This window comes from Vanellus vanellus (assembly GCF_965231255.1).
Source record: "Vanellus vanellus genome assembly, chromosome: 2".
Classification (NCBI taxonomy): domain Eukaryota; kingdom Metazoa; phylum Chordata; class Aves; order Charadriiformes; family Charadriidae; genus Vanellus; species Vanellus vanellus.
The window spans coordinates 145,967,183-145,989,436 of record NC_138906.1 but is presented as its reverse complement, the minus strand read 5'-3'; the positions used below and the strand labels follow the sequence as shown (position 1 = coordinate 145,989,436).

The 22,254-nt window shown below is 44.6% G+C and overlaps 1 protein-coding gene across 1 annotated transcript in view; it reads left to right on the top strand.

The window, feature by feature from the left end:
• Window positions 1-4,390: 4,390 nt before the first annotated feature.
• NIPAL2 (NIPA like domain containing 2) overlaps window positions 4,391-22,254 on the top strand; it is a gene marked incomplete at both ends in the record, with an annotated part of 50,324 nt that continues 32,460 nt past the window's right edge. The window contains 2 exon segments of the mRNA XM_082479564.1: window positions 4,391-4,495; window positions 22,078-22,146. Of these exon segments, the coding sequence (XP_082335690.1) occupies window positions 4,391-4,495; window positions 22,078-22,146 (174 nt within the window).

The following is a 22,254-nucleotide window of genomic DNA, read 5'->3' as shown; positions in this document are numbered from 1 at the left end:
ATACATCTTCCACAAGTTGTCCTGCACTAACACTCCACAGTATACCCTTGCCTGCAACGCACCCCAGGCAGATTCCCCAGCTCACGGGTCCAGGCCTTCAGGTATGGTCTTACACACAGTGACTGACCCAGCAAAAGTCTGCCAGTGGACGTGAAACTCAGAAACATGTCTGATCATCCTGCACAAGCTTAGTACTTTTTGCACTAACCTGGCACTAGCAGCCATGTCCTCTGTGCAGCAGGTCAACATAAAGTCTTCACATTTCTCCTGTATCACAAAGTTGGGACCATCCATCCTGGCAGTGAACTTCCCATCACCTGAACTCTATCCTCACAGTGGAGAGCAGATGGTGGTAGAGACTGTTTTCCTATTTGGCAGAGGAGGAAACCACAACATTTTTCATTTTCTGGTTTAGGGTGTCTTCGTAACTGTGACAAAGGCCAGTAGTCAAGGATGTAGACTCTTCTAAGATAAGAATGTGGTTCTCTACAGTGACGAAGTGTAAGCTCAGAGAAGTGATGGGACATTGGCAAGCAAACATGAAAGGCCCTCTTGTTTCCTCTTCAGACACCCAAGTGCATTGAGTATCTGAAATGAAGTGACCCTGGTGCCAGGTCAAGCTGTCCGTGGATGACCTCAGGAGGCTAAAGCAACTAGAGGTAAGAAACTGCATAAACCCTGTTGGTTTATGTGGTCCTACTATCAGACAAACCAGAGAGACACAGAGATCAAACACCTTCCCAGACTGTCCGAACCCGAGGTTGACAAAGCACACGTTACAGTCTGCAAAGCCTTGTAACCCAACAGAAGAACATCATCTTCTGTTAATAGAGGCCCACGCTTGGCCAAAGAATATCAAATAGAAATACAGCATCAAAGTAAGGGAATCCTTGCAACTAAAATCCACAATAGTCTCTTGCCTCTCCATTTCTCAGAAGTAACCCAAGCTGATAAGAGCTTGATGGGAGCCACTAGAGAAGGTGGATGCAATTTCCCAGGCTGTGCAACCCCTTCTTTTCTACCCTTAAATGACTGGCACTAGAATGGGAGGAGTCAAAGATTGCCATCTTTTAAATGGCTCAGTTTCATCATCCTTTGGATTTTCTAGCAAGGCAACAACTCAAGTAGCGTCTGCTCCATCTTCACTGGTGCTACCTCCTGCTATGTGTACCTAGACAGAGCGAGGTGCTACTCACAGGGATTGTGGTGGCTCAGTCCTGTCCTGATGTGGGTCAGTCACTGCATCCAGATACAAACTCTTACTTCAGTTGTCTTTGCCCCGGCTTAAGGACAGACAGAGCCAGCAATAGCAAGCCAGGTCACCTTTCTGAAGATACTTTCCCTGAGGTATTTCTTGAGCTACCCCAAATTCCCCACAGTAGAACAAGGACAACAACCAATAATACACATGCGGGGAATCATACATGGTGTGTTCTGAACACATCCCCAGTGACGTGACCCTGACTCTGGTGCCAGATCTCTGCTGCGCTGTTTTGCTAATGTATTGGGGTGCCCACTGAAAACCCCTTATATTTCCATGGTTTTGAAGTGGCTCTAGTCTATTCTGCTGGCCCACCTAGCAGAGGACACTCCTGCTTTGAAGGACCCTCAAACAGAACTCAACTTTGGGCAGAAGCTTGCAGTAAAGCTGAGCACCACTGAAAACTGGAAATAATATTCACAGTCAAAACATCCTGCAGATCCCATCATCTGCTTCCACTCCATGGGACATTTCCTCAGAATATTTTAAGTGGCAGTCGCAAAAGCTTTAATACCTTTATGCCAATCACCTCAGCATCCCTTTCTGCCTGAAACCAGCAATGCACAAGTATAGGCACATACCGAGCTGTTTTTTTCTAACAGAGGGTGGTCACTGAGCAGAAATAGTTTCTAAAATGCTGTTTACTTTCTTAATAGGGCTGGCTTGCAATGTAAAGAAAGGTTAAATTCATCTGAATAACTTTGTACTCTTATACATGCGAGACAATCAGAGATTTCTAATAAATAAAGGATGCCATAAAGGATTCTGCCGTGTTTAGACAACATGCGCATGTCTGGACTCAGTGTGGAACAGTGATCCGTCACTGCTAGATCAACTTGAAAAGCAATTCAACAAGGGCTCCACGTAGACAACGTTACAGAAAACCTGTTCCAATAGCTTTCTTATGCAAGAGAAAACCACAGTCACATTTGTATTTTAGGCAGTGAACCAACAAGAATGAAGCAAAACAACAAGAACTGTCCTCAAGAGATATTTCAGCCTGCTCCTCTCCTCCCACTCCCCTAACACTCCTTTTCAATCCCTTACCAGTTTGTGCATTTTTGGCAACAGAGAACCATACTGCAGAGGTCACTGGCAGGCTGGTGGGGACCGCTGCAGCTTTTGCCTACCAAAGACAACTTCCAGCCTGGCGAAGCGTCGACCTCTTAAGTCCCCAGTTTGAGCTGAGGCAGAGGTGACTGGGTGAAGGAGGAAGAGAAATGGGAGAAGTTTCCTCAGCCCAGCAACCTTTGACGACCAGTTGCTGCTTTGCTCTTCGCCCCAGGATCTGCTATCCAACAAGTGCAAATTGAGGATGACAAATAAGAACATTAGCCTGGTGTTTCTGCTAAAATGATCCGCCTTGAAGTAGCTGATGTTGACACTTAAATTGTCAGCAGACTTCCAGTTTAGCGCTCCAGTTAGAAGAATGGGTCCTTTCACACTTCCCTCTGAGCTATTGTTTCAACTCTCTCTAGACTGGGCAAATATGACTGTAGCAGTTTACACTCCAGTTCCACTTTAAAGGTTTTTTTTTTGCAACCATAACCCACATTGCCTAGAAACTTTTTTTTTTAATGTAAGCTTAGACTCCAGAGAATAATTACACAACACTGTAAAAATAGTCTGCAGCAATTTACATAGCTGGGAAATATTGGAGCTGTTTTTTTCCGGTGTACCTATGTATACGTGGCTGCAGCTAGCTCTAGTATTTACAGAGGACTCACTGGAGCTGCGATCACAGAAACTGGTATTTCAAGTTAGGCCACACACATGAACAAACCATTTCTTGTTATAAAGCAAGGTTTTGTATTTTGAGGTGGTATATCATCATCTAACTGAAGCAGTACCTTGCCACTTCTGCCTTTCCTATATCACCTTCTGGCTGGATTCAAATAACATCCTTGTGGCTAATGCAGGCATTGGTTATGTATTCAAGTAGGAGAGTATTAATTTAACTTCAGTTTCTTTCCTGTAATTGTGTGTCCCTTCCATTTTTGAACAAGTTTATCACACTGAGGGGCTGTGTCCTCCTTTCTCTCTCCACAGGCAACTTTGCTGCTGCTCATTTCGATTAGGTATCCTATCTCCTTGCCTGCTGGAAGCTCAGTCCCCTGCCTGCTCTCCCGCATGCTGACCTGTTCGCTTCTCTCTTGATGCACCTCGCTGATGGGTCCCACTGGAACTAAGCAATCAATCCCACTTCTTCTTAAAAGCGGGAGAAAACTCTGCTGTAGCTGGTGGTAGAGTAGCTGCCCGCTGATCCTTGTCTGCTACACTAATTGTCATGACTTTGGACATTTTCAAGCCAAGCCGACCAATGGGATAAACTAATACAACCCAATACTTCCAAGGTACAGTATGAGCTTTCTGGATTGCAAGCAGTTATCTTGTCCAGAGCCTGAAGATGCAGTGGCTTAAGTCTTCCTTTCTATGCTTCTCTGGAAGCCTATCTCTGTCTCCCATGTAATTCTGCCAAGCTCCCACCTTGCTAGCTCCTACTCGCCCTTTTAAGGAGCTTTTTTAGTTGTTGCTTTCCCCAGGAGAGCTTAAGTGATCAAATCAAAACTAACAGAATGAATGGATAAAGCCACAGCCTGGGAGCAAACCCATTGACTGAAATCTCTGCAAAGAAACTATTCAGGAAATACTTACAAGCTACAAATACATGACAGAAGTAAGAATTTACACAAGTGACTGTATGCATATGGGAACAACAACTTCCAACTCTTTCAACCTAGCAGCGAGGAATTAATGATTGACCATTAGATTTAGGCACTGATTTGAAGGAGTTAAATTCCCAGGCTGCCTTTTCAGAGCAGGGTGGGGCATTGGGGAAGTGGAGAGAGAAAAAACCAGGCACCTGAATGCCCTGGGAAGGAGCAGCAAAACCTTCTGTCGAGCTCCCCTTCCTCTCTGATGCTATAAATACTCCCTAGCTGAGGGTTGCTCTGTGCCCACCAGCAGCTGCAGCCCTTGGCTGTGCGGAGTGACCCATGGGAGCAACCTTTCCCACATCAGGAAGCGAGTGCCACATCCTGCTCCTGCTCGATTCTCCTCACAGCCACCCGTCCCTGCTTGTGTGACAGTGCATGGCATGGCCAGTGGCCGGGGCCTGAGGGAAGGGACATGGGCATCCTCCCTGTTTCAGAGTGGGTATCCTGGAACACATCCTTCGGGGGGCCGGGTGCCGGGAACGGGCCCCTCTCTGGCCCCTGGTACAGCACACATAAGGTAAGTGTCCGCCACGCAGCACCATGCTGGGGTTTGGGAACAAGTGGGCTTGGGGAGAGTGGGGTAATCATTTCAGCCTCTCCCCACCATCCTCCGAAGGGCCCCCTTCCAGCGCCTGTTTGCTGCTAACACCTGTTCCTTCTTCACCCTGTTGTTCAGCCCCCACCGCCCTGGTTTCCCTCTCCACACAGTCCTTTTGGAGTAGGAACTGTGCAGAAAGCTGTGCTGTTCCGCACTAGAGCATTGCTGGTTTTTGTCATCGGTATTTCTGTCACTGTCAGTGCTGACAATGTATTTAGGCAACTGCAAAAGAGAGAGACTGAGGCGGCCCCCGAGAACTAGCAAGTTGCAGCATCTGCTAACAATAAAAATGAATTGGAGGTTGATTAAACCCTTTACCTTTTCCCTGCTTTTTGCTTCACAAACTAGGAGGCATGGGAGGATACTCAACATTCTTGTTTTTCGCTGCATAAAAGGCAAACCACTTTTTTATGATGCAAAGTATTGGTATAAATTGTGCATAAAATGGCTTGCAACTAACTGCTCTCCTTTCCCTGTGAGCAGCCCAGTAGCAGGTCATAGCCTGGGGAAGGTCCCGAAAACTTTCCCCTCTGGATTCTGCATTTGCTACTGGGTAGATATCCAGATGGCAGGAGGCATTTCTCAGCCCCATGTTCTCAGAGGGAAGGAAGCCTGTGAATTCCTGTGCTCAGCTCCCTGGAGCAACAGGGCTTCTGGCTGATGGCTGGTGGTGGTGCTTCCTGGGATCAGAGCTGGAATCTCTTCTGGGAGACAAGAGTGTGGAGCCAAGGGTTACCGTGGGTTTGGGAGTTGGGGGCCTGGGGATGGGAGCCCTTGCAGAGCTGCTGGGGGCAGGCAGCAACAGGGAACTCCCTCGGCATGGGGACACCCACCAGCACGTCATGGTGGAGTTATGGGTTTGCTTGCAGAACCTGCCAGCCCGGCTCCTGTGCTTCTTGGTGTGGTTGTGTGAGGATTGATATGTTTTAAGCCTGGTAGTTTCCTGGGAAGACCTGTATAATTTTTCAGTGTTGTTTGGCATCAGCAAGTGAGACTGGTTTTCTTTGCTTCCATTTACTTGTAGAATTGAGGTAATGGAGCAGGTAATGGGTACCTACGGGTTGTGTGATGCTGCCCACCTTAATTTTCCGAAGAGTTAAATTCTTCTCTGCACCCCTATTTTCAAAATTTACATTTTTTTAAATATCAGAAACCATTTTCTCCCTCCGTTCCCAGCAAACGGGATGTCTTGGCTCTGATTTAGTGGATGAGTCCAGTTTCAGGACTTCATGTGGAGGCTCTTTCTCTTCCCCTTTTCTTGAGGCCATTTCATCCTCTCTGTTAGGTGTTGAAGAGGAGGCTGTCTTTTTTACCTCTACAAGGGACTATAACTGCATCAGCTCTCATCTGCCTGGGGACACCCCAGGAAAGCTGAGCTGAATTGCTTTTGGGGGAGTATTTTTCAGCCCTTCAGCCCCATGAACCATCAGGAGGTGAAAGAGTGAGATCCCCTTTCAAGAGCCCCTAAACATGAGGGGCTTGGCATGGTTGCTGGTCACAGCTGCCGAAGTGCCACGTGGGCATTAGAGACATCCACATGCGATCAGCAGATCTGACACATGCATTAGGGAAATCCATGGCACTAGAGTAAGCGTTAAATAACATCTGTAAACGTGCAGCTCCCTGGAAGAAGTTAAAGTGTCTGTGTCCACATGGCTGCGTAGTATAATGCCTCCTTGTGCTGGCATTGCATTTCGCTGTTTTTTTTTTTAATTGGGGTTATTCTCCTGCCAGGTCCCTGATTGGACTAATTGGCGCTAGCTGTCAGTGTGAGGGTAGCAGGGCAAGTGTATGGTCGTGGGAAAAAAAGGGTGGAGGTAGGACTTCTTGGCATCAGCGTGGACGCAGCTTGGTTGATGCTGCTGGAGGAACTGCATCTCTGAAATCTGCAACACAGGATCCTATGCTCCCACAGCATTCCCTATCCCGGACCTGCTTTGTGTGTCATAGGACATGGGCGTGTTTAATGGTGTAGTAAAATCTGATGAAATATGTACTTAGTTACCTGAAGTATTTCATGACAAACTAAAATTATTGTAGTATTTTTTGGGTCTGCTGGAGTAATGAACGTAAGAAGCCACCACATGTGGATTTGGTCTGCTTAATAGGAAGTGTATGTAATTGCTTCAGTTTAATCCTTTTTTATTTCCCTCTGCACTTCTCAAAGGCTGTTTATTTATTTCCAATATTGTTGTTTATGGACAAAAACATTTTGCAAGATTAGTTGAGATTATTAACTACAATATCGATCTTGTTTTGACTTTGTATCAGAGAAGGAGAAAAGACCTGGGTGGAAATAGTCAATGAAAGCTCAGATGTAATACTTCTTCCATAACTTAGTAGTTCACGTGGCTATTGTGTGTAGTCATTGTGTGTAGCTGTTCAAGTGCGGAAGCTGAGCTGGAGATGGAAATTCATTTCACTTTGGCTTCTTTTTCCTCCTTTGCCTGCCTCTTAATAAACTTGGAGTTATTACTGGCTGCCCAGACACTCACCTCCAGAGATTGTTTTATTTCATGGGTTGTGGTAATAAATCATTTTGGCTCTATATTTGAGGTTTAAAATGCTGACAGCTCCTTCAGATGGATCCGTGGCCTCTTGTCCCCTGACAATATATCTCAGCCTGTCACAGGCCATACGTGCAGGTGGCAAGTATGTGGAGCCAGGAAACCTCATCCTTTGTGTGGTCTAATCAGTGGGCACTGGTGGCTGCTATCAGGTGCAGTGAGAAATCCCACCGATTAAACAGATAGTTGTGAGGTCCTTCTATGCTGACTTCAATCATATACTCGAAGTCTAGATTTTGTGTGAAGTGCCACAATTAAGGTTTTTAGCTGATTCAGTTCAAGGAGAAAGTCTTCAGTGCTTCAACTCACCCCACCTCGCTAAGGGCTTGATGTCTAGTGCCACTGAGCCTCAGCAAGGTCCTGGTTTCTTCCAGTGGCAGCACAGTCCCTGCTGGTAGTTCTGCTGCTGTGGGAGCTGCTGCCCCTGTGCTGTGAGAAACCCAGTGCAGGAGGGCAGGGAACTGCCACCACGGAGAGAAAGATTATTTCTCCATTTGCCTTTGCTGAGGAAGCACCCCAGAAACAGTGAAGGCCTCTTCAGCTGGCACTGCCACCAGAGAGAAGAATTGTCATGGCACATCCTACGAACATTCATCAGGATATTTTAAGCACTTAAACAATGAAATTTCCAACCATGGTTTTCAATCAGGGAAAGCTCTAGAGCCAAGGTGTCCATGTAAGTGCGGGTGGGAGCCAAAAGGGCAGCATGGCCACAGCACATGTGGGTTTCAACCAGGGCAGCTTTCCTCTGCAAGAAGCAACCACCAGATATGATCAGGCCAATTAAAGGTGAAGGCAAACCCTCCTGTTTTTTTTCCACTTGAAGTGTTCTGTACTTTTTTTTTAATGCAATTTTCCCAGTCTCTGTAGGGTACCTCATGCTGCTGTCTGCTCCCCGATGGACTGAGGACATTAACTGTTTCAGGCTAATCAGTAAACCAGTCCCCAAGCATGGGGAGAGTAGAGACAAACAAACCTGTCCTCACCCAGCTCTCTGCTGCTGTACTTGTCTGTGAAGACTATGGTGAAAAGTTTTTTCTCTTTCCTCCCCAGCTCCTTGTTCTAAAACTGTTCACTGAAACCAAACAAGGGTATCAAAACACTGACTGTATTTCATCGTGTTGTTCTCTACCTGTCAGATTTCAGAGTTCACACAATTTCAGTTTCCTTTATCTTATGGGGGAACGTGTATGGGAGAAAATGCATACCGTTTTCTTAGGTGGGAAATGTGTGTTATTTTCAGCCCTTATAAATCAGAAGTTAAGAAGAGGACTTTATTCAGCCTTTCAAATACACCTTTTTTGAATTGGTCATAAGGAATCCAAAAGTCAAAGCTTATAATGAAGAAGCATTGCAAATAGTTGTTGCCAGCACTGATGCATGCCCTTCTGGTGGTGTTTTGCTGTTCGGGAATCCAGCGGCATTTTCATGGCTTAGTCCCCATTTAATTAAGCTCTGCTAGAAAAGATTGCATGGCTTTGGGTCATAAATGCAGGACTGTCAACTGGGCAAGTTTTGCACCCAAGCTTTCAGGCTCTGCCAGAGCTGTAGGTATGATCTACTGGGGGTTGTGCTCTGATTAGCATTAGCTGTGAGTGAATGAGTGAGAAGCTGACATGAGAAAGCAAAATAGAGCACTGGTTAGAAAGGATCACCCATATTTTTTTTTTTACAACCTCATATATCCATTCTGCCTTGCCGAACATCGATTGCTCCTGCAGATGTAAAGATCACAACATGTCTGATGTGAAATGAGCACACAGCTTGTATAAGCCACAGCCTCCAGGTTAAAGAAAGATCAGTTGCTGCATGGGAACTTACACATCACTCAAAGGTACGGGTTACAAGTACAGGAGAGCCTTACCCCTTCCCTGTCCCCTTGCACAGTACCATAAGCATGTTTATATCATTGTGACTCTCAAATTCCTTAGGGAAATGTAGCTTTTTTCCCTCTATCGCTGCAAGCAGAGTGGGAGTAAGCCATGGAGCTGTTTATACGTCTGAATATAGAAGAGGCAGGAGATGGGGCAGCAGGTCTGGAACAGATGCCCTGGGTGGGAAAGTAGTCCAAAAACTGGAGTTAGCATGCAGCTTTCCCAGCCAGCCTGAGGAGTGACCTGCTTATCTGGTTTCCACCCAGCACTACTCTGGGTCCCAGAACAGCCCAGTTCCTACTGCCATGTTATTGGCAGGCCTCTATCATCCTTGCCTTTTTCCTACCACGACTGGAAGGAGTCAGGTGCCTGTGGCAGTTTCGCCCCAATGCCCAGCATGGTGCTGGGCAGCAGATGCAAACCAACTCAGCTCTGTGTTTTGAGCTTGGGGCACACAGACCCAAAGCAAATGCTATTGATGGGAGAGCTCATCCTCCATCTGTTCTGGAAGCTTTCTTCTCTTCAGCATTGCTGGCAAAGCTGCCTGAATGAGTGCTTCCTAACCTGACAGCCAACAGAAGCTGGTGAGCAAAGCCCTTTTATTTAGGCTGATGACTCATAGTTCATTTTGACTGAAGCAGTCTTGGTGGCTCCTCCTGGACACTCCTCAGCCAGGACACTGGAAGCAATTGCCCTCGCAGGACTAGGGCTGTGCTTACACCAGCTATAGCTCTGCTAAGTGCCTGTTCCCTGATTCTCACTGGGCTATTTTTCCCAAATCTCAGACTGTTTTCAATGCTTCCTCTCCCAACAGCTGCTATGGAAAAATGAGTTTTCAGTTTTTCTGAGGAAACTGAAGATCATGTGCATTTAATTTTGATTTTTTTTTTTAATGAATAAGGTGATAGTGAGTTAAACAGGAGCTTCACAATTAAGCTAATCTTTAAGAGGATTGAGAATGTTAATTCAGAAATTTCTAGGCAATAAGGAACATTTCAATTCTTGTCATTTGTCAGAAAGTGGGGTCCGAAAGACAAATGCAAGGAAACTTGACTCACAAGTTATACATATCCTACCTAGTGCAGAAATTACTTTTGCTTTGGACAACTTAAAAATGGTATTTTACAGAAGATTGCGAGTGTAGTGCAGACTCTGTCTGATATTCAGCTCAGCCACTGACTACGGGGCTTAAACATAAGCACTGTTCTTCAGCACAGTGTCCAGAGCAGCAGAATCAGATTTAGTCTGGAGCCAGCAAAGCAGGGTGAGTGCTTCTCTTCCTTGAGTCAGCACTGAGTAGGAAAGACCAGGCATGGGACGAGTCTGAATCCCTACCCTGCTTTGGAGGTGTCTGGATCAGTGCAGCACTTCGACCTCCCTGCCCACAACTTCTAGGCTACTCTGCAAATAATGCACTTTAATTTAAAATTGGTTCTGGCTCCTGTGTTGATTTTGGTGTCTCACAGCCTTGCCTGGGAGTTGCAAGGTGATGTAGGGTGAAGGTCTGATTGCTCAGGCTAACATCTGTCTGCTCCTGAGATTTCATGAGGTTGCTGTGCAGATCCAGGACATCGTTGCCACCCACAGAGGTGCAGTTGCTCCCATCTTGAATCTGTACTTCTGCTGCTTCATTTGCCCTAGTGCTTATTCGACTCTTTGATGAAGCAGTTTGTCTGGCTAAATCGACAGGAAAATACTCATTGATATAATTTTTAAAACAAAAGTTGCCCTTCTAATAAAATCTCTTCTGTGACATTGTGGGCCCTTACAATTTTGTGACCCAAAGAAGACTTTATTGCTCTCTGAAGTGAAGTATGATCTTTCTTTTCCTATGCTCTTGAAGTCTGCTTTGGGCATCCAAAAAAAGATGTCTGAATCTTACCCTTGCACGTCTCCAAAAGTCTGCTGGATCTGATTAACTCCTGTTTGAAGGAATCAAAAAAATCCAGATGACTCAAGTAGAAATTTGACCAAACTCAAACCCCAAGGCTTTAGAAAGATGAGCAAACAGCAGACTTTGCACTTCAGTCGTAAGGGAGGTGAGGACCTTTGGCTAACCTAGTAACTGGAGGCTGTGGTTGTTCCATCTGGAGTTTTGGTGACATGTATAAACTGTTATGTTCGTGTTTATAACGTCACCACAGATTGTCCCAGAAAAATGGCAATCTTTAATGTGAACAGTTGGGAGATATGCTTTCCATTCCGTGACTAATCTGGACTTTGAAACGTGCTGTCAGCAGCTTCAAAAGACAACCAGTTGGTGTGCGAATCAATGCCAGGCCTGGAGCAGAGATCTTAAGAAGTGTGGCAGTGATATTTGCAGAGTGAGCTCAAAAGTAAATAGTCAATATCAAACTAAACAGATGTGTACTGCTTAAATTGTGGTTATACCAGTGTAACTCTATTCTCCTCCATGATGTCCATGGTTGATTTACATCATCTAGGCTAGCTTTGGCCTGTTTGGTGATACGGCCTGTTTTGCCCATAATCGGGAAATGAAGAGAGATATGGAACTGTGATAGAGAGACACCATGGGATCTTTGGAGTTTAACTCTTGGATAAGTCACACAGTGACTCTCTGGCTATATTCCCATTCGTATCCCGCTGCGTTCTGCAGAAAAAACCTTGTGATGCAGAGGTCTGTGGTGAATGCAAGGTCTAGACCATGATGAGTGTAAGTTTTGGAGGAAACCCCTCCACTTGTGGTAGCAATGACTGACAGCAAAGCAAATGCTGGCTCCTCGGACATGGCTTCTTCAAGCTGGCAGAGGTGACGTAGTAACAGAGAAGTACATATCCTTTTGTGGACAAGCCTATTTCTTGCTGACATTTAATCCCCTATAACCAAATCAGCTTCATGGGAGCTAAAATCTCCACCAGAGTCTTAGATAATATGTCTGATGATGTCATCCTGCTCAAAACAAAGCCAGCTGATATGGATTGCACTTGAAGCCTTTTTCTTCAACAGCCAAGGATATCTCCACTGGAAAGAGGTTCCTATGAAAAACAACCAAATTATAGGTTTTGTGTACATAATACCTTGTACACAAATAGTTAACTGACTTGTACTCCCAATTAAAACAGAATTTAATTTTTTGGGACTCCAGCTTGGAAGTAAATAGATCGTGACTTCATTTACTTTGCTTTATGACTCTAACCTACTATTTCTTAATCTTTCTCTTCTAGTTTTGTGGGGGTTTTTTTGTTGTGGTTTTTTTTTTTCCCCTTCTTTGGAATTATCACAAGGTTCTTGTATTTATTGACTTCTAATGACATTAATCTCTTTCCTTTTTTCTCTCTCTTTCAGTGACAATCTTTCACTCCCTGCAGTGTCTAAAGTACCATGAACATTATCATTCAGTGTCTGTGTTGCCATGCAGCAAAGACTCAGTCATCATGTCAAGATGATGGAGAGCAAAGCTTGTAGTGTCTGCAGAAGCTTCAGTCAAATAAATAATAGCAGCTTTCATCTGATCAAGGCTCTAGCTCTGTCTCTTGACACTTATACTGGTTTTGGCCAGAGTTAATTTTCTTCATAGTAACTGGTATAGTGTTATGTTTTGGATTTGTGATGAAAAGACTATTGATAAAAAGGGGATGTTTTAGTTATTGCTGAACAGTGCTTGCACATCATTGAGGTGTGTTCTGTTTCTCACACAACCCTGACAGTGAGTAGGCTGGGGGTGCACAAGAATGTGGGAGGGGACACAGCTGGGACAGCTGACCCCTACAGACCAAAGGGATATCCCATATTTTATGACGTTGTGTTCAGCAGTAAAAGCTGGTAGAAGAAGGAGGAAGGAGGGACTTTTACGGCGTTTCTCTTCCCAAGTATCTGTTATGCGTGATGGAGCCCTGCTTTCCTGGGGATGGCTGAACACCTGCCTGCTGATGGGAAGTAGCGAATGAATTCCTTGTTTTGGTTTGCTTGCACATGCAGCTTTTGCTTTACCTATTAAACTGTCTTCACCTCAACTCACAAGTTTTCTCACTTTTACTGTTCTGATTCTCTCCCCCACCTTGCTGGGGGAGAATGAGCAAGTGGCTGTGTGGGGCTGAGCCTCTGGCCAGAGTTAAACCACAACAACTACAGATCAGGAGCTGCCAGGACAAACTAAAGAGCAATGTGTGGTTTACAAAAGCATAGAGATGATAGCATCTGACTCATGAAAAGGGTGCTCAGTTCTTCTTCATTTTTTTAATTCCTGAAAGGGAGTAGACAGAATTTATCTTCATGGCTCCATATCTAGAGTAATACCTGTCAAGAAGAAACTTTCTAACCATTTTAGTCTATACTAACACTAAAATACCAGGAAAAAAAGGCAGCAAGTTCTACATGGGAGAATCCATATAAGATACAGTTGCTGAAAGATCAATAATACTCAAAACTGGGGAAAAAACTCACCACCTTGTTATCTCTGTAAGTGCAACACAGAACATAAAAATGTGATAAAGGTACCTAGAAGGGATCATCCAGCTAAACTGATTTCTGTTTTCTGCAGCAGAAAGCACCTATGTCGTAGATGTTTTATATTCTTGTGAACTAGACACCACCTCTTTATGTCGGTACCCACCATGAAGTACAAAACGGTAACCAATACTAAAACCAGGTTACAGTTTGCAGTAAAAGATCAAAATGCAGAACTGTAATGTGTCACAAGGAGACAGCTGGGAAAACATGAGCCCATTGCCTATATCTCAGGCCCCTGCAACAAATTTGCATACCAGATCATTTCTTCAAAGTGTTCATTTGTCATCTCCAGATTTGCGTCTTACAGCTTTGACCAGAAGTATCTGCAAATTAAAAGCATCCAGTTGTTTGTGTGTGTATGCACCCGTAGACATACGTGTGAATATTTTAGAGAGTGCAAGACTTCTTGTTTTTAAATCATCACTGATAATCTAGCAGTTGTTTATATTAAAATGAATAATGTTGCTAACCAGAAGGTTCTGCCTTCTGCAGTCCAGTAATTTTTTTTGCATTAGGAACTATCTGTAAATGATTAACAGTCTCTGTGGAAATGAAACTCGGAGAGCCAAGTGCATGAGGGGCAGGAAGGAAAGCAAGGAACTAATGTCCAGCACCCCTCCTCTGCAGGAACAGCAGACTGGAAGGGCTTTTGGGCTGCCCATTCCCCTACCATAAAATCAAGTAATTCTTTTAGCAGATGGATCAAACTTCATTCTGAATGCAGTCAGGTCTTTTCTTTTTCCCCCTTCTCTGTTGTTGTCCTGTTAGAAACTGTTCTGAAACACCACTAGCTTGTAGGTGTCCTCATTTCCAGCCTACATTTACCCCTGGCCCACATGTGTGACACTGGGGTTCAACAACCGAGCATCTTCACTCTGGGTGTGATGTGAAGTGTTTTCTGGGCGCATCAAAGGAAGGGTTAGTTATAGCTAACAGTGGATTAATTGAGACAGGATGGGAGACAAACCTGCCTTTGTTGGAAAGTGAGGCCGGAGAGGTGCATGCTGGAAAAGGCATGGCATTCCCCTGTTCCTCTCAGCTGGTAAAGGGAGATTTTTATATGAAAGTTCTTTTTAGGATTTGGTAAATAATGTATTAAGCTGGCTACATTGCTGTCAGGGTTTTGTGTATCATCTGATTTAAGTGGAATTAGAAATAGCTCATTTGTACTCTAGCAAGACTTGTCCTACAATAACAAGAGGGAATGAGCAAGCTGTGTTTGGTTTGGAAGCATGTTTGTGCGTACACGTCTCTCCAACGGTACTCTCCATGCTTTGTCCCGCAACTTGGCGTAACACTTAACAGCACTATTTGTGCCGTTGTTCAGATGGCTCCCTTCTGAGCTTGCCCGCCTTTCTGAGCACAGGCGGAGCTAGCTCCGTCTCGAAGGGCAGGAACTGGTGCGCTCCAGCTCCCTGTGAACCTTATGTCCCCTCCTCGGCTCTTGATTTAGGGGTCCAGGGAGCCACATGAAGCAGGGAAAGGAGCAGCACAGCCTCTCAATGTGAGCCAGGCTATAGCTTCTGGGAATTAATATACCTGGCCTTTGAGTGGTCTGGCTTGAACCTTACCTTGTACACTAGGGATTAGACAGGGTCAAACAGGAATATCCAGAAAGCCTGCACCTGGGCAGCAATAGGGGAGAGTATCCCTGAGCCAACTGGCTGTTTTGTGGGAGAAACTGGTCAGGCAATTCTGGTTTGCCTCCTTATTTCTCGAGTGACCTGGAAAATGGCAAAAGTTTATAATCTTATTCTTGCTTTTCCGGGTATGTCATTTCTATAGTTGCCATGGAGATGTCATGTGGTGGTCCTTGAGAAAATCTTTCTATTCAGGTCTTACCAACTATGACTGAAATTTTTAGAGTCATTGGAGAGGTTTTTATTTGCAATCTAATAGGCAGTATTAAAAACATGAAATGGTTTTTGATTATGCAGCGAAGCATCCCAGGCTATTCACCTGAGGAACAGTGTGAAAATCCATTCTGCACCTTCTCCATTCTCCCGTTTATTTCTAATTTTCAGAGTTGTTCCCTGAGAATAAGAAATTGAAATTTATGAGTTGGGAGGTTTGACTGTAACTCTGCAGAAAGGAAAAAAAAATACTACTCATAACGCTTGTTAACATTATAGTGGATGTCTATGTTTGTATATAGCCTTAGTGAGCATATTGAAAGTTACTTTAGTATATTTCACAATTCATATTCTTTGTCTCAGTGTGTTGTCCATTATGGACATTAATTAAAGTAATTGGACTGATGAATATAAATAAGATCTCATGAAAATAATTAAAGCATGGAGATGAATAGAAGGGTCCCACTTCTGTAGTTGCTTTATCCTCTCAAGTTCCCACATCTTTTCATAACTTACCAGGCTCCCCTTCCAGCCTTTACAGATTGCCTCTTTTCTGGAAAAAGATATATTTTAAATTTGTGAGATAATGAAAGGTAAAACCTAGTAATGGCAAGGATGCTGTAATATTCATGAGACACGAACTTTTTCTACTGCGCTCTGGAATCCAGCCTGCTGACCTGTGTAAAACCTACAAACCATCTTCACTCAAATTTATCCTGACTTAATTACCAAGTCTCCTCTCTCCTTTTGTTTCCAACAAAGATGGTGCCAAATGTTTTAATTCTCTCCTTCTTGTATATTGAACAATGTCCTTTTTCTTTTATGTCACAATGAACAAATCCAATGCATTTTTATTACATGTTCCAATACTGGTAATTGCCCTTTTACTCTTATTTCAACTGTACTTCAGGACCACATATGGGCCTGAACCCATATATGAGTATATGAATTGCACTATGAAAACCATTGAAACCAAGGATCTTGTTTGCTTTATGCATCTGTAAAGCACTTAGTACAGCCAGAGCTCTGTGAATAATAATAGCTAAATGATAAGCCTCTCCTAATTCCACATGGTGGCTCTTTGGAAAATATGTTTTTTGTTAAGGACTTTGAATTCCCTTTGCTTCAGAGTTAGCTTGGAATCGGAAGTTTAGAAGGCATTTCTCCACCCCCCCCTTTTTTTTAATAAGATCCATTGAAATCTGACCAAATCCTAATTACTGGAAACGATGTGTAGTTTTTGAAGCAGTATATGTCATTACATTTGTTGGAAACACCTTCAGATCACAAATAAATGCAGAAATAAAGAAAAATAGGAGGAAAAAAGAAAAATAGGAGGAGCAGTTTAACTACCCCTGATGAGTGAGCTGACAAGATACGTTTGAAGTGGGTTTTTTTCTGCTCATCAGTTCAATTTATAAGCATAGCAAGGTTCGACAAATAATGGCCACATACCTTTTAGTCAATGCAAATTAAGTTAATCTTTCTAAATTTTCATTTCACAGGCCCAGCAACTGCAGTTTAATGTGTATTAGGAAAACATATGTGTAATATGGATAAATTGCATCTCACTGTATAACTGAGGCTCCAATGTAGATTTTAGTCTGCAAAGGAAAAATTTGTTAGAATTAGTGCCAAAGATTTAGATGTCAGCCTGGCTTTCGTTTGCCATAAACCCCTTCCTTTACTTTGACAATAAAAAGAGACCTTGCATTTAAAATGCCCTTTTAAAATACTGCCAGAGTGATGTGAAAAGGTGCTAGGGTAAATAAGCATCAGGTCCTGCACGAGCGCTTGAGGCAGGACTGTACGCAGCAATATGTCATACTGCTGCTCATTTATTTCAAATAGCAATATGTTGCCACTTCACTTGGCAAATGGATGGCTACTTACCAATCGTTCAAACCTCCCTTCCCCATGCCTGGACTTGTGTGAGAGCCTCACGTGACTGAGATGCAGGATGCCAGGCGAGTGCTGAGGGCACCTTGCTCAGGATGAATTTGCCACTTCTAAAACTCATTCCCCCACCAGCAGCCCCCTGTACAGGCCCTGGCAAACTGTGCAGGGTCATGATTTTAAAACCCTTGCTGTGGCTTGTGAATCTGGATCCGCCGTTAGTGCTAAACGTTGGCAGGTGACTAATAAAGAACTTAATGCTAATGGGGTATATTTTTGGAGGGTTATTTCAAATAGTGGAACTGTTTGGATTGCCAGCCTCACAAATAGTTGTTTTAACACAAACAAGGCAGTGAGGGAATGGGGGGCCAGAGGAAGGCATTCCTCAAGCCGGCTTTGTCACCGAGGAAAATGTCGGCAGATCCACAGCTTCAGTCCATGGTCTGTGTGCTCAGGGACTGTCTAGAAAGGACTGCAAAGCCAGCAAATGCCAACCATATCCTGGTCTGCATCAAAAGAAGTGTGGCCAGCAGGTCAAAGGAGGTGATTCTGCCCCTCTACTCCACTCTTGTGAGACCCCACCTGGAGTACTGCATCCAGCTCTGGAGTCCCCAACACAAGAAGGACATGGACCTGCTGGAGCGCATCCAGAGGAGAGCCACAAGGATGATCCGAGGGCTGGAGCACCTCTCCTATGAGGAGAGGCTGAAAGAGTTGGGGCTGTTCAGCCTGGAGAAGAGAAGGCTCCAGGGAGATCTTATTGTGTCCTTCCAGTACCTAAAGGGAGCCTACAGGAGAGCTGGGGAAGGACTTTTTACTCGGGCATGTAGCGATAGGATGAGGGGGAATGGCTTTAAACTGGAAGACGGCAGGTTCAGATTGAACATTAGGAAGAAGCTTTTCACTTTGAGGGTGGTGAGGCACTGGAAGAGGTTGCCCAGAGAGGTTGTTGAGGCCCCATCCCTGGAGGTGTTCAAGGGCAGTCTGGACATGGCCTTGGGCAACCTGGTCTAGTGGGAGGTGTCCCTGCCTATGGCAGGGGGGTTGGAACTCGATGATCTTCAAGGTTCTTTCCAACCTAAACCATTCTGTGATTCTATGACAGACACTGCACAAATAATTAAGCCTTTTGCATTACAAGATGGGAACAGAAGGGTTGTGGTGGCCTTCAAGGCAATACAGCAACAATTTTGGTTTGATCGGGTGACCTGTCTTCTGTTGCGGGTCATCTTTCATTCATGCATGGTTCTACTAGCCTGAGATGGTAACCTATTTTTCTCTCTCCTTCTTTGACCACTGCTTTATGTGATAGCTCTTGTGCATTAGAAATTGCCTGCTGATTTAAGACACAATCTGATTTGTGAAGTTTGTAATCTAATTTTCCTTTTTAGTGCATTTTTTTTCCCTGTTTTTTTTGTTTAATATTGGCGTGTCTGAATATGAACCTGTACAAGACAGTTTTGCCATGCTATTGCTGCCTGGTGTTTCTGTACTTTCATCTCATCTCCTTGAATGGATCCATGTGATATTTGACCTCCTTAGGGCATTGTACTCTGCTTTTAATCTTTAGACGTTTGTCCAGCCCTGGGTTTGGAACTGTGGTGCTATCACCGTATTAAACAGAGCTCATTAACACATGTCAGTCTGGAGCAGGCAGCGCAGTATATATGCCAACAGCAACGCTCAGGTGAAACATGTGGTCATTATGATAAAATGACCTGAGCAATGAGGGTAAGATTTGAGCCCAGACTGCCACTATGACTTTGCCTTGATCATACACACACAGTTTTTCCTTATGTGCAGACACAGGGGGTTGCCTAAGATAGGCACAAGGGAGCATCACCTCAACAGCTTTGCATGTGTTTCTCAGGGCCCCGGGGGCACCCACAGCCCTGCCTGTCCCTGCCCGCCCCTGGGGCTCTCTCGCCCTGCCTGTGGCCCAGGACCCCACGTCAGCCCCTTGGGCTGTTAACCTCTGCTCCAGCCATGCCACAGCAGGGCTGGTCTCCAGCTCCCACAGCCCTGCCCTTCCCAGCCATGGGTCCTGCTGAGCCAGGCCCACCTGCAGACCCATGTCGCAGCCCAATCTCAGCTGAGGGAAATACTGATCTCAGTATTTCACAGGGAAGTACTGAGACAGTGGTCACACATGTCTCAGTGTTTCCCAGAAAATTAGAGGACTGAGAAGACCAAAGTTTTTTACCTGTTTTCTGTTCCTGGCGATTTCTGGAACCTGTAAGAAGAGGACCGACTTTTGGGAGATGGTATCTGTTCAGACACAGGGTGGTCATCATGTTAGAAATCTTACGTGTCCTACAAGGATATCTGAGCCAAACTCATATGTACTTGAGGAAGCAACCGCCATGGTACGAAAGCAGTCAGTTCTGAAGAGCACACCAGTAACGCATTGGAAGACTTCCTGCTGGAGTCCCTATCTGTGCAGCGTGTAAAGCCATGAAATGGGCGTTTGATTCATGGTCTCTGGAGGCAGATACTCAGGTCACCATTGGTACCCATACGTGGATTTTGCACATTTACTTGGATGACAGATGGAACATGTTGCCTCATCCTCTGCCCAACAGTTGCATGCAAGTTTTACTCAAGAGCTGGAAGGAGACCCTCCTTTAGGCTGGTTTCAGACCAGCCATGTGTCCTCCCTGGGGTGCTGGTTGCCTCCTGAATCCTGCACATTGTCTGTGACCCCCAGCTGACAGCTAGGAGTAAGGGGCTGCGAGGGGTTATCCAGAGATGCAGCCATACGGGCAGGATCAGCTACTGAAATGGAAAGAGAGACTGCGTTCTCTGCTGGGAGTGGTGTAGATGTATCACAATTACTGATGTGAAAGAAATAAAGTGATGGGGTAAATGAGGTGGAAGTTTCTGTTTTCTGTTCCCTGCTGTCTCCTTTTTCTTAAACTCTTCATGATGAGGCTGACAAGGCCACTTCTCCACCCCCTCACAAGGGAGCATGTTGTCATTTAAAAAGAACAAGTCTTTGGGAGCAAGAAAACAATTTTGATTTAACTGCTGTTTTATTGAAGCTGCTGTGTGTGCAGTATGATGAGGGGAGTGCAATAATCCACCCATGAAATGGTCAAACTTTGTGCAAGATGTAGTACCACCATCATCAAAGCCTCAGGAAGGAAAACCCATCCCCTCTGCTCCTGTGGAGCCCTGGGTGGGAACCATCTGACAGCATTTCCGCAGCGTGTAAGGAGGCTGCTTGGCTGCTCCTGTCCCTGTAACAGTTTGTGCCTAATCTCGGCAGGGACGCCTGTGCCGAGGTGTGCCGAGACAACTTGTCACGCACTCCCCACTGCTCCCTGTAAGGGGTGTTCCCAAAGCATGGAAAATACACTGTGCGTTCATGAGAGCCCAGGACATGCTGCTGGAACAGCCACCGGGGGACACGGTGGTGAGGGGGAGAGGATGCAAGATGTGAAGAACCTCCAGTGGCCAGGCACCAGAGGGTATGGGCAAAACTCTTCAGTAATGCTTCTCATCGAGTGCTTCTTGCACACAGGCTGCGGCACTGATGCTGTATTATTTGGCACAGAGGGTGTGTGAGCAAAGGGAACCCTCTCACCTCCTGCATTCCCCTCTGCATGCCCTTGTACCCATCAGTCATGTCCTGGTGACACCTGGCAGTTGGCCAGGCATTTCACCAGGAGCAATTCTCCTTCTGAGTCTAGGCCACCACAGAAATACATGGGCTGGAGGAAGTTGGATTCAACTGTGTCTCTTAAATAAGAATGTTGTCATCCATTTGTAATAAGGCTGTTGTTTCTTCACATTTTGAGGAATGATCTCTCCTAGTCTGAAAATTGTCAAGCCACAACAATGATCTCCTCCTGTTGTCATCTCCAAGAGGCTGGACCACATATTGCTCCTTATAGATGTTGAGGGGCAACAGTCTCTGTGGCTGGTAGTCACTGTTCATAGGTGCCTGGGGACCTTCTTGGAGAAGAGTCATGAAAGCTGAGGCTGTGAGCGCTGCGCTGGGTGCTGCTCTACAGCTTGCAAGCAATACCTATGCTGGGTTATATTACCATGACCTTGTTTATAAAATCTCACTGATAGTATGTTCATCTACTCTACAAGCTAATGGAGCTTCTCCCAGCACTACATCAGTGACCTCGAATGTGTTTTGAATACACTTATGACAACGTACAAAGAATTACAACATTTTGAAAGTAGACAGGGAGCTCTACCATGTACCTGTTATTTGAGCCTGCTGAGATGGCATCTTTAAATCCTGCTTGAATGTTTTTAATTTCTGAGCTTCATAGAAAGTTTGCAATCTTTCTGAAAATTAGACAGGCTGATTAGAAAAGAATTTGATGAAATAGCACAATACATTAAAGAAACCATCAGGAGATCTATGTACCTGGCTGCCCTGTCAAATAGTAGATATGTTAACCCATAAGATAATTGTGTTCCAGTATGAATGGTTTGATTGCTGTTGATTTTCCTTCTGGATTATTTAACAAAACGGGTCCTTTTTTTGGAAAAGAAGAGTACCTGTGTGTAGTGTTCAACTGAGACCTGTCTAGTTTCTTCTTTCATGAGATTTAAGAAGGTGTTCTACTAAAGGATAGCAAAACCACCTCCTGCACTGGGATGCCCTTTCCATTGCCAGTTGTTTACTACTTAAGCCCTAATCAACTGCGCAGAGATATTTTTTATCAGTTTACTCAGTGCAGCATGAACTCAGTGACTGAAAAGTGCAATAATTCGTTTTTGATTGGGTTGCAATGTGCTATCAGAAAACGACCGTTATATTGTTCTTCTTAACCTAATAAGAAGTATTTTTGTATTTTTTTGTTTTGTGATCTTGCAGACTCAGCTCTTGGGAGTTTTACTTGCTGCTGCTTCAAATTTTCTGATTAGTGTCTCTCTGAATATACAGGTATGAATTATTGCTCTTTATTCAGAGTTGTTTATATTTAGCAAGTAACTTCTGTTAAAATTTGTTTTTACATTGAAGTTCAAAATACAAATTTTGTTGCATTTAATA